At 33.7% G+C, this 13799-nt stretch overlaps 1 protein-coding gene across 2 annotated transcripts; it reads right to left on the bottom strand.

Moving 5' to 3' along the window:
- Positions 1–2841: 2841 nt before the first annotated feature.
- LOC115972364 (putative glycerol-3-phosphate transporter 4) lies at positions 2842–9139 on the bottom strand. Of its 2 annotated transcripts, none has more exons than XM_031092632.1 (4): positions 8959–9139; positions 7638–8692; positions 5982–6527; positions 2842–3083 (listed from the first exon to the last, which is right to left on the bottom strand). In XM_031092632.1, the coding sequence occupies exons 2-4, from the start codon at positions 8674–8676 to the stop codon at positions 3046–3048; spliced, it is 1623 nt and encodes a 540-aa protein (XP_030948492.1). In that variant the 5' UTR covers positions 8677–8692; positions 8959–9139; the 3' UTR covers positions 2842–3045. The 2 variants fall into 2 exon arrangements, with proteins under 2 accessions (XP_030948492.1, XP_030948491.1); XM_031092631.1 differs by having other exon boundaries at positions 9005–9139.
- Between the last annotated feature and the right edge of the window lie 4660 nt (positions 9140–13799).

Here is a 13799-nt window from a genome sequence, read left to right as displayed (position 1 = left end):
CAAGGCGGAGAGAAAAAGTCGCCACTCGATTTTGGAAGATTTGAGAACCACTTTGAAACCCATTTGCAACGAATTACTAAAGATTTTTGAGAAATTCTATCTTTTATCTCACAGGGTGAGATAGAGAGAAGAATTGTATTTCTTATATACACAAGTTTACAAAAGATATTATAAAGACAAAGAAGAAACATAAGAGATAATTATGCACACACAACTAAAACTTTCCAAGAATAACACAGCCATTTTCTATTGGTTTTGAAAATCTTAATGAGTGATATCCTTCTATGCTAAGGGTGCCTGGATCATGGGGAATGAGTTCCTTGATATGCTCCTCTGTTTCAATGGTGCTAGGATCACAGAGAGTGATTTCCTCTACTGGTGTGATGGTGCTGTCAACTACTAGTCTAGAGTGAGTCCAGAGCTGAGCAACGGGATTGTTGGTTTTGAAGTGCTTGGATGAGTTGTAACATGAGGGAGAAGATTTTCGTGAAATTGAGGCCAAATGAGCACAAAAGTAACCTGTTGAAGAATTTCACATTTATGAGAGTTACTTGATGCGTGGGAACCAGTTTGTGCATTTTTTGGACTTTATTACAAGAAAAGACAATTCATGACTTGCATGGAGGTGGTCTTGCTAGACACCTAACTGATAAGATGATAGCTGGTGTAGAAGAATTGTAATATTGACCCCATTTGAAGAGAGATGTAGGAAATTTGGTAAGGAAGTCCTGTACTTGCCAGACAACTGAAGCCTAGTCTCAGACTCTCAGAATAACGATTTGTACATTCCTGAAACAGTTTGGGAAAATTTGTCTATGGATTTTGTGACTGGCCTACTTTGGACACAAATGGAGTTAGCATTTGGTTTTGTTTCAGTTGACAGGTACTTGAAGATGGCTCTCTTCATTCTTTGCAAGAAACATCAAATGCATCACATGTCGCAAGGTTATTTTTCAAAGAAATTGTTCGACTCCTATTACATCAAACCGGGATTCCAAGTTCCTATGTCATTTTTGGAAGACAATATGGCAGATGTTTGATACTTCTTTGAACTTCAGCAGCACTACACATTCCCATACAGATGGATAGATGTCATTAACAGGACTTTGGACAATTTAATACATTATATTAGTAGAGACAAGCCTGGGCAATGGGACTATACACACACAAGTAGAATTTTCTTGACCACCTTTTTGGTAATTGTATATGGGAGGTCTCCAAAACATGCATAAGATTCAGTTCGCCTTCCTAAAATCCCTAGAACAAGTGTAGCAACTAAAAATATGGCACAGACAAGTTCAAGCAATCCAAGCAGAGATCAAGCAAAAATTGGAAGAGTCAAGGTGAAATACAAAGTAGCAACTGACAAACATGGACATAGCAAGGTCTTCAAAGATCTTCAAAGAGGGTGACATGATTATGGTCTTTTAGGCGAAATAGAGATTTCCAATGGGAATTTATAATATGCTAAAACCCCAACAAAAACAAAAACAAAACAAAAGGCAATGTTATCAGAAAATTATATTCCTATTAGTTAACTGATACGAATCACCCCTTTATTCCATATCGTTCTAAATTCCGGCATAATTCAGCTCATTCCATCCGTTTCAGCCCATTAGGTATGGTGATTTTGGCCACTATGTAAACAAATCATTATTATTTTTATCTCAAACCCATTTTTTTATTACTAAACTCACATATGACATTTTATTATTATTTTTCATTAAGAATGTGTTTTTCTTATTTACTTTATTCGCATATGACCTATATATATTATTTGCTCATATATGACATATTATGATGACATGTTATGTAATGATGATATGGTATAGTTTTATGTGATGAAGACTTACGTAAATTTAGTGGTAATTCCAATATGATACATCGAAATAGACCAATACTAATATATTCCATTCCAATAAATAAGATAGAAAAGTTATCAAAACAGAATTGACAACACAACGCCTATGAAGTTGATCTACCAGATTTAATGGCAATTTCGAAGACTTCTACGAGCCTTCTACCTAAAACTAGAACATAATTTGATGTCAAATTCTTCACACGTGGAGGAGACTGATGTAGAACAAGTTTCTATAGATCTCCCTGAACATACAGATAGGTGATAGCCCAAATGTTCAGACCATAACAGAGCTTAGTCTCGAGACCATTTTCTAACCCAACATTATTTTATGTTTTTTTAGTCATGATCTTTTTCTAGTCCAACATAATTTTTATGCTTTTTCAGTCCAGCCCTTTTCAATTGTCTTTTTTTTTTTCTTAATATTTGGAGGAGTTCTAACTGATTTCCTTTACTCCAGAATACACCACTACATGTTTGCGAGGGTTAGGGCTTCTAGTGCATTTAAATTCGTAATATTCAAACTCACTCTATTAATAAAAAATTTTAAAAAATAAATTCATCTTTTATGCTAAGACTACTCATATGAGATTACTCCAACAACTAAAGCCTAACATTATGCAGAAGTTGCAAGCTTAGACCCAATTAGTGTTGAGTGGCAAATAACCATATGATCCTAAGCGTTAAGGATAATGATAATGATAATGATAATGACAGGAGATTCCTTTTCCCAGCCTCATGTGTTACTTATTTCCTGTTCACTATGGAAAAAGGATTTTGAATTGAGCTTGACAAGAAGCTAAATACAACATTATTGCCAAGTTCAATCATTTTGGACTATTAGAATAGCACAAAACTGTACAAGCAATAAGAAATAAGGTTGACAAAAAAACTCGGGTTCCATCTGCAACAGTAGTTGTAAGTCTGTAACTACAACTCAATTTGGCTCCTCAAAAGTCAACTAGCTTGGAAAGCCCAGTGAATCATGCTAGACAAAATCTAAACATTTCTTATCAGTTTGTGTACACTAAAGACAATGTACACATGCTAGAAGTTACAAATAAATTCATTAAATCTCATAAATATTTTAAAATACATATTACCACTTCATGTTTAGCCTTTTTCTATACTTTCCTCAACAACATCAACGTTCATGGAACCATGCCGTACTATTACATACCTCATTATCACCTACGATCACTTAGAAGTGGTTGAGTCACAGGAGCTGCAAAAGAAGAGATCACTTGTGAGTTCAAAACTAATGTAATGGTTCCCGATTACTGGGAGAACAGCAGTGATGCTAAATGGATACTACAATAAAAAAAAGGAAAACGAAGAAGAGCGATGTTGGTAGGGTTGAAGATGCTAGCAAATTATGATCCTATCCAAAGGCACAACATCAAAATAAACAATAAGCTAGCACACTTCTAGGATAAAGTACCTTTTCTGAACAGTGAATCATTAATCTGTTGAACCGACATGGCGGTTAACCCAACTACTTCATTACTTCTCACATATTTTCCTTCATAAAAGCCTTATTATTACCCTTTCAGGCTACCTTCACTCAAGTAGAAGCTTCAATTTGTAATTTAAGACATTTCAAGGGCACTGGGGCGGAGCCCTTGAAATTGCCTATCTTTGTGCTCTTATTACCTCATCTAATTTTCTTCCCCAATAAACTCTGAGCTATGCCATCTTAAGAGAAAAAAGCCTTTTAAGATTCAAAAATAACTAAGTTTACCTCTTTCAATCTTCTTATTTAGCTAATATTAAAAAAACTTCTTGAAGTAAAATAAAGATTATGCCACCCACAAGTAAAATGAGAAAACTGAAATCCAGTAAGGGGCAAAACAATGCACTTGTCCTCTTAATTGGTGATTTTGAAGTAAAAGACAGAAGAAAACATAATGTTTTCCCCAATAAAATAAGAAGATGCAATAAGTTTGTTAATTATTCAAGAGGTTCACCCCTTCCAGAACAATAGATACCAAAAGAATAACCTACATATGGCTCCTCCCGTGATTACAATAAATTTCACTGATCTTCCAAGTTTACCACAAGAGATTGCCTATTGTCTAGAGATAAATAAAAAAGGTCCACAGTTGCTCACTCTCTTGGCACCTAGGGAGGAGGGAGTATGTTGAAGGATGTGTACTGAACATTTTACTATCAATTAGATTAGCAATAGGTATGGCTTCCTTGTGTCAGAGATATTCTGAGCTGGCCATAGACATAAATTGAGTAAATTCTACATCAGGAATTGGAGCCCTAGATCCATGGAAATAGAAGAATTGCTATACCATGCCTTAGATATTCTACATATGGACCTACACAGGAGTAGGACTGTAGGAGGAATTCAACATGAGAAATCTGGGGCCTTGATCCAAGAAAAATAGATGAGATATCAGTGATCAATATTGGGTTCTATCATGAATACAATCTGGATTTATCTTTCTTTGGCAGTTACTAGGATTAAAAGAGAAGAATGGAGTTTTAAGGATCTGTAGACATGGGCTGTATCAGACATCATATAACTTTCCTTGGCAAAGCCAAAGACCATTGCATCAAAAATTTCTCAAGAGTAGCACATTTGTGACTTGTGAGCAATATTGTCATCTTAGTACACAATACTTGCACTGGGTAACAATTCAACTCCCATAAACAGTCCAAACTCCCCCAAGTCACTCAAGATTGCACAATAATCAAACTGAGTAAATGTTGGGTAAATTATACCAACCTCCCTTGGGGTTTTAGGAATCAACACTCCCCAAACTTTAGCCAAAATGATAGTCAACCTCCAAAGACCAACTTTGACTTAAGAAGTTTGGTTTTTATGTAAATTAGTGATGTTCCTATTTTAACCTTAACATATTGATAACATCAAGTTTTGTTCCCCACCCCCATGCTACAAAATCACCATTTTGCCCCAATGACATCAAAGCTACCATATTGCCCAAGGGTTATCAGTGAATCCCCAAATTACCCCTTTCTTCTTTTCTCTTTTCTTTTTGCGTTCTGTGCTTCTTCTTCTTTACCTTGGTTTCTCTCTTAGCAGCCAATCTAGTTTCACTTGGTTTGTCTCTTTGCCTATGGTTTCTCTTTTATTAGAGTTAGTAACAATGTCAGAGGAGGAGGACTTATCTGTACGTTTATCACAAACCACAAGGGTAGGTTGTCATTTTGACTAGAGTTTGGGGGTGAGTGTCAATTCTTGGAACCTCGAGAGAGGTTGATGTAATATGCCCCTTAATTTTCAACTTTGAAATAACTAAGATGGGATATCTAAATGAATCGATCATGAGATCCATGAAAGTTAGAAGCAACTATAGAAACTGAAACATGTAATGTGTTTATTATGCTATAGAGAATCACAATTATTTTTTTTTGATAGGTAACCCTATATACAAAAATATTCTTGCATTGGTTTGTAGGTGTCTTTTCGTGTTTGAATAATTGTGATTCTCTATAATAGAGAATCACAATTATTCAAACACGAAAAGACACCTACAAACCAATGCAAGAATATTTTTGTATATAGTCTATAGATAGTGAGAAAATGAACATCAGCTTTCTATCTGGAATATTTATGTTTAATTCTTTCTTCCAGAAAACGTCTAAGATATTTATCAATCTATCTTTTCATTTTTATATTAGGGCCAATATGAACTTTACAAATAATATTATGAGTTACCCTTGTAGTAATTACTAATTACATTGTATTTAAACTAGCACAGTATATAATTATTTCACTATCCACATATATAACAAAAATCTTCCTAAATACAATGAATACCTTAAAGTTTCTGACTGAGGTTAAAACACGGGTCTCAATTGTTTACTGAGTAACTGGTTATGCTACATTTATACATTCTGTTGATTGGTAAACTTGTTCCTTTCTATCTCACTCTCTATTTTTTTCTTTTTTCTTTTTTCTTTTTTTTGGGGGGGGGGGGGGGGGGGAGGGGGGGGAGGTGGGGGGGTGGAAGTTTTTGTGTTTGCACGCACTTTTCCAAGTAAACAATAAGAAATAGCAATGCAGATGAACGTGTTAAAGAAAGGAAGAAAGAAAGAAGGGGAGAAGGGGGGCGGGGGAGGGAGTGGGGAAGGGGAATGACGATATTACCTCCAATACTTTGCTGGCCACTGGATTGAGACATTGGTTTACAAGTTTTCTCAGAAAGTTCAGCAATGACTAGACGTGATAAAAGAAGCCCCGCAATAAGAGCACCGATCATTAGCATCACAAAAACTGCATCCCATCCCTGTGTAGATATGAACCCAGTAAGAAGAGGGCCAAGAGCTGCACCCATTGATCCTGTACCATCAATTATAGCAGTCACTGTTGCCAGTGCTCGAGAATCTCCTCGAAGAGAACTATGTGTGCCAAGGTCAGCAGAAACTGCAGTGGTAATGAGTGCATAGGGTCCATTTATAAACAAGCCAGCAGCCATCATAAGTATGATGTTGACAGTCTTCGAAATACTCCCATATGTTCGATATAATAGCATTGAAGGAATTGCAGCATACATGAAGCTGGCAGCTGTAGTAGCACGAGCATTAAGTTTATCAGACATGTAGCCAGCTAGGATTCCCCCAACAATGCCTCCTACATCAAACAAAGTAGACAGATTTCCAGCGGATCTTACAGAAACATACTCTCCACCAATTTCTGCCAAATCATAAAAGAGAATAAAGATGGAAACATTATAGCAGATGCATAAAGATGATTTATAAGCAATAAAGAGCCCCAAACAGGATATGGCTCCGTGGAATCATTAAAGTATGCAAAGAAAAGTAACAGGTACAAGAATCTACCCAGGAGAATTCATATACGATTGCGAACTTAACAACATTGTGCATAAAAAGTGTTCAACTTCTGAAAGCAATCTTTATAATGAAATTATAAATTATAAGCAGTAATAAAATCAATTTTATAAATTTTAATGGCTTCTACCATCCACATATAGAATGCATAAGAAATTAGCACGAATTACCTCATGGTAATGATCTTTATCAGAAAAATGAACCCCCTAGAAAGGTACTTCAACTCTATTGTCGCTATTAAAAAATAATCAAATATGTTAACATTTTATTACTTAACAAAAAGTAAATAGAAAAATTTCATGAACACCATTCACTTTGAAAAACAGTTGGATCAATGCTTGGATGAAGACAATCACACCAACATAACTGTACAACAGCAGATTAATTGATCACTCTTATTCTAGAATGTTTTGATGAAACAAAGAATCATTAATAAAAAAAAAATTATGGAATTAGCTATAACTACATGCAACAATAGAGGAGCAGAATGGTGGAAACACATGATACAGGAGCTATATCCAGTCCTTTTAGTTTTCCTCTCCCTTTTTTTTTCTGATTATATAACACTTATATCTACTCCTCCTTTTAGTTATTAATTGGAAACATACAACCATTAATCATTGTTTCGAAAATGACACCTAAAGTTTCACCTCTATTAGGGGAGGTTTAAGTTGGGAATGCAAAAAATTAAAATAAATAAATAAATTATTATGCAAGTCCCACAGTAAACTAGCATCTGCTCTACTTTCAGCCTCCTTTACATCATCAATCTTGACTATTTCTAACCACCCACAATTACTTGAAAGCTTCTCTGAGTCCATAAACAAGACAACAAATACCATTAAAAAAAAAAATCAGAAGCACTGACAAAGCAGATAGCAATGTAAAATCTTACAAGTTTATAAGTAACATTAGTTTGCTCCTTTATAACGATTAAGGAAATACAGAAAAATACCTGTCTGACTTAAATAGAATGGTAACCAGTACAGAAACGTGTAGGCCACAAGCTTCGCAAAGAAAAGGCACAATGCAAATGGTATCACTCCTGGAATAGAACAAGCTTCAAGGAGCCCGACACTTTTTCTTCTCACTGATCCATGTTGGGAAGCACTATTTATTTCCCCTCCAACAACATTTCTTTTACTTATCTGAGCTTCTTCATCATTAGGCTCTGCCACTGCATTCGTAGCTGAACCTTGTGGGCAAGTAAATCCAATATCCTCAGGGTAAGCAGGCAAGAAAAAGTAAACCAGTATGCCTCCCATGACTATTAATGCACCGGGAACTATGAAAGACCAGCCCCACCCGTAGTTCAAAACACTAGCAGCAAGGAGAGATCCAGTAATATTCCCAACCGAAGTATGTGCATTCCAAATACCCATTATCAAACCCCTCTTCCTCTTCCCAAACCAATTGCCAATAACAGCAACGACCGAAGGCCAACCAGTTGCTTGAAACAATCCAGCAACCATTTGCATTAAAAGAAAAAACCAAAACACATGCACATTCCAAAAATATCCCATCCCAAATATCCCAACAAAAATTCCACTCCCAATCATCCCGGTCGTCAGAAACAACCGAAGATCCAACGTATCGCCCAAGTGGCCTGCAACATACATTCCCAAAGAGTAACAAGCAAGAAATGCAACATCAATCTCCCCTAATTTTGATGTCCCGTCGGGTCCATTAAACGGAGCCCAACCCTTGTTCCTCATCCTATTTATGCCAGTATCTGAAAATCTCTCCTTGATAAACACATTGGCAATTGGCCAAGGGTACTGCCCATTGCCAAGGGGCCTATTGGGATCAGGATACAATACACTCTTAACTATGCTAGTGGGTTTTCGAGAAGCATGATAACAAGCATATGCAATGAATGTAACAAACAAAACCACATATCTGTAAGTAGAAAAGCTCCAATCCTTGCCTCTAATGCTTCTCATAAGCAAAATCCCAGGTGGGGTTCGCCTTGTTGTGTCAGAACTCCGAGACATGTTTATGATCTTACACCTCAAAAAAAAAAAAAAAAAAAAAAAAAAAAAAAACTCAAATTCCTCACCAATTATTCTCCACAACTCTCATAGCACATTCATAATTTAAGGTAAAGTAACATAACGCAACAACGTAAAACAAGCTAAAATAACAGCAAAAAACGGCTTGATTCCGTAGTAGTTAGAATATACCCACAAACTGATCTGGAAAAGGATGAATTTAATGCAAGAAAATAAATGGAAAAATAAAAAAATAAAAAAATAAAAAATAAAAAAGTAACTAACCCCAGAAAGAAAGGTGTTAGTAAAGAAACAAGAACGTAAACCTTACTGAGTTTGATGGGTCGAAGTGGAGAAAAAAGCGTGACCAAGTTGAGAGCCAAAAAGATATGAAAGGGAAAGCGAAGAAGGCGGGGGAGGACACGTGGCGAATTTTGGTGATTTGAACTTTTTTTTTTTTTTTTTTTAGGAACTGAACTGGTGACAACTTAGATTTACACGCAGATACTTTAACTCAAAAAAAAAAAAAAAAAAAAAAAAAAAAAAAAAAAAAAAGCCTGCAAAGTGCAAGGTATTAACACGTGGTGTCATGGTTGGTCGGGTTCTATATGATAAGTACAATGCAATGAGTCGCGAGTTGGAACAAAAACATTAGGAGTGGCTTTCTGTGAGTAATGATTATCACGACCTTCTTATTACGCATTTTAATTTCTTTTTTTCTTTTTCTTTTTTTTGCCGACTACACATTTTAATTTCACGTGGGCTAAAAACAAGATTTCAAATAAAGTAGGTAAAGAGTGTATAGAGTGTGAGACAACGAATGTATAACAAGATTTTCCTTTCTTTAGTATTGTGGCAATTAGTGAAATACTATTGGATGAAAGTATTTATTCATGAAAAAAGTTTTTCTTTGCACATATTTGAGAATTATTTTGCTCCGACCCGTCTATATAACAAGATTTTCCTTTCTTTAGTAGTGTGGCAATTAATAAAGTACTATCGGATGAAAGTACTAATTCATGGAAAAAGTTTGTTTTTGCACATATTTGGGAATTATTTTGCACGTGGTTATTAAATAAATCATTTATACTTTTTTAATAAGTTATGACTTCTTTAAATAACAAATAGATAATCTTATAAATCTCCATATAATATGTTGAAAAAGTAGTTTGAAACATATTTAGAGTCAAACTTTATTCTTAAATCATCATTGATTTGCTTTTTTGGAAAACCATATTTCTAAAAACTAATATTCATAGATACAAACAAAAAAAGTGCATTAATTAGTAAATTATAAGTGTCATTGGGCAGGTAATATGTCTCAATGGAAGGCGATGAGGGAAGAGTAGAAGATTCTAAAGTTCGAGTATATTACGATCACCTTTTTGTTTGTGATCGTCTCCTCTCCTTTCATCTCCCTGCGTTTCAAGTATACTATTAATGAATTATTAATTCTAAATAATTACTCATATTTCTCATTTAGCTACATAACAAATTTTTAAAACAATCACCTCAAATAGACAAAACTAATATAATGTTCGTTTGGTTGAGTGTATTCTCATCTTAAAATAGAATGTATAACAACCTACTCAAAAAAATAATTATTAACTAAATTACAATTGCATCTTCTAATTTTATCCAAAATTCAATTTAATCATGTAATTTTGATTTATTAATTTCATTACTATCACTTTCATTTGTTTCCAATGTAATACGTCTGTCCATTTTCATTGCAGGAGTTGTTGTTATATGTCCCAAAACAGGATAAATTTTAGTGTTTCTGAATTTTCAAAACCACATTATTTTTAGGTCACCTAACGGCACAATATCATAGAATTAATAGAAGGACGACATTGTATAGAAGTAAAAAGTTTATGACTAAAACGAATAAATAAAAAGTCACGAGAATTAATTGAATTTTAGGCAAAATCAGAATACCCAAAACAAATCTAACCAAATCAAAATTTGATTTTAAAATTAAAAAATAAAATAAAATAAAAGAGAGAGAGAGAGAGAGAGAGAGAGAGAGAGAAAACGAAGTTTGTTAGTGATGGTGGCCTATGGTTTAAGGTGTTTGGCGAAGTTGAGGACCCATTTGGTAAGAAATTTATAGTAACGTTGTTCGTATTTTTTGAAAATACATGTGGGTGAAAAAATGTGAAAATATATGTAATATTATTTAAACACTGAAACCTGTCATTTAAACAATAATAACAAACGGCCCCTCAATTGAGGGAGACTTGCAACAAGTAGTGGCCAGCATAGAACATGTCTCTCTAACTCTCTCATCTATAATTCAAAAACTTTCTTTCTTTCTTTCTTTTCTTTTTTTTCTTACTTGATAGTTACTTGGTTTTTTTAATAATATTTAGAATTGATAGTTACCTTTAAGCAGATAGGTAGAGGATGTTACACCAATTTTAACTCTAGAATTTGATTTATTACTGTAGGGGTGATAGGCCCAGTAGTATATATCTATGTATATGTTGGGTCAGGGGCCCAATCCGAGGACATCTAACAGTCCAAGGATGGGTAAACGCTGTCATGGGAGTCCGCGTTAGCAAATGAGGAAATGGGCGTTGGTCATAAGAGTTTAGGAAGGTAGTTCGAGGAGGAATACCTCCTCGGTTGAGCAAAGCAGAGGTTCGAAGGTGCAGACTGCCATCTAGAAGTAACGTTTCGGGAGATTCTATTAATGAGGATATACATTATGAAAGCACAGGACAAAGAAAAACTATGAAATATCTAAGAGAAAGCTGCTACCACCACATTGAATCCTCTGTAGCTAACTCTCTGACCGCATTAATGAGGAAGTGATACCTGAATAATAATTTTCAACCTTACAGCTGTTGGAAAAATACATGTTTGTATCGCATACAAAACATACGCAGCGGAAAAATTAACGGATCTCCTTCATTCGCAATTGATAACATGTACTATGTAAATTTCAGAACTTAAATACAAGAGAGTGTACCTTACTGTGGTGAATTTCAAAATAAAGATTAGAAGTACTTGGGAACACTTTTAATCTTCACTTCAATTCCACTAATGCCCAAAAAGTATGGTCTCTCAATCAGTTATATGAATTTGTTTAAGGGAGAATTAGAGAGTGTCCAATACTCACATACAAACCATTTTATGTATCTTATTAAAATTCTGTATGTTTATCTTTTTATAACTAATTATCTAATTGGGTTAATCTTTTGGACCTTTCTAATTGGACTCTAGTGAGTAACTTGGAGTGGGACCAAAAGGAAACAAATAAGACACTAGCTACAATGGGCCTTGGGCTTTTCTGTTAACTTTTGACTAGTTCAAAGTTACCATTAATTATATTTAATACCACTATATAAATATAATTGCACTTTAGGCCTTATTAATTAAATTATATCCCAAGACTTTTTGTACATACAACCCCTTCATAAAATATTCGTAGTAATACAAAGTCATGAATATAGACTGCCAATTTCTAAATTACTACATCTTAATTTTTGAGTACCCGATTTAATCATTTAAGTTATTCATCATATATTTATGAAATCCAATTTTATAAATATATATTTTAATAACTATTTACTAAAATAGTTAGGCCTAACATTATGAATAACAAACCCATTAAACTTATCTCAAGAGAATATTTTGTATCTCCGTTAAGAGATTATAAATTTCATCTTGAGAATATATGTTCCATCAATACTAAATGTGGCTGCCCAACATACTAAGGTTTTGACCGTAACTTTAAATCTCACTCCTGATATATTAAAACAACTTACACTTTATGATCAGACTCATTATTTTCTCAGGATTAAGAATTCACGTAAATAAAAGTCGTAAGATTTATTATTTATTTGACAGTTGTTAGGAGAATAATAATCTCACAGCGGTCCAGTTCAATATATTTTAACTCTTAAAACATATCAACATATCAACTATAAGTCTCTACTTCCATGATCAAGACAGATCATCTTAGTTGATATGTTATAGTCTTTGCATATGAAATACCCAATTTCATCACCGACTACAAACTAAAATTTTGAGTTTACAAAGAACTTGTAATTTATATATTTTGTGACTTATCACATAAATCACTTACTGTGCATCTCATAAACTATATGATAATGTCCAAATATTCATGTTATCATCATTTTAGATAATCATAAAACAACTTTATTAATCACAACATTAAGTCAAATATAATAACATACGTAGCATCATACAATAGAATTTTAAGGCACTAATCTTAACAATAGCTACTACCAAAAATTTCAGGAAGATGCTGATGGAATAAAGATTAATACCAGCAATCTAATTTACATGTGGAGGGTGGAGATAAAAGAAGGAAGATAATATAAAATATAAAGGAGGGCCCTAAGGAAAGGGGATCAGAGAATTGAGAGAAAAACATTGTAGCAACAAGAACTATGCTTGTAATCAAATTCAAAAAATATATACAAGAACTGATCTCCTCGGATTGTACCGATGACGATTTTTTTTAGGTAAAACCAATCTATGTTTACTTATTGTCATTTGAATCCATTATAATTGTTACCCAACTCATTAAAGTCTAATTTTCTAACCCACTCTTTACAAATTCATTGTATTGGACTCCTTGAGCCTAAATCCTTTTACTTTTTGGGTTTAAGGACCAAAAACTTGCCCTTACAATTACCTTTAAAAAGTTGTTTTCTTCTTAAATTACCATTAGAGGTGGTTCAGTTAACAGGTGCCCTTAGGGCATTTGTTAATAAATTATTTTAAAAAAGTTTTCTTATCATTTTTATGGAATATATATATATATATATATAAATAAATTGTAAAAAAAATAATTGTTTTCCCATAAAAGTTTTTTAAAATATTTGTCAAACCAATGCTTTTAGGGTATCATTAAATTTCTCCTTAAAAAGTTTAAGACATTTATGTCACTTTTTAAGTTTGAACAAAATTCATGTAAGGCCTCTAATTTGCTTTCATTTAATTAGATTTAAGTTTCAAGTTTATTCAATAAATGTCTTTTCCTCAACTTTTATTAAATTGAAAAAGCTCGAATTTGTATTTTTCAATAATTAGTTATTTTGAAGGAAAAAAAAAAAATTTAGGCAAATTACCAAAAAGACTTGAAAAAAAAG

Source organism: Quercus lobata, chromosome 12, assembly GCF_001633185.2.
Source record: "Quercus lobata isolate SW786 chromosome 12, ValleyOak3.0 Primary Assembly, whole genome shotgun sequence".
Taxonomy (NCBI): domain Eukaryota; kingdom Viridiplantae; phylum Streptophyta; class Magnoliopsida; order Fagales; family Fagaceae; genus Quercus; species Quercus lobata.
This window is presented reverse-complemented; position numbering and strand designations above follow the sequence as displayed.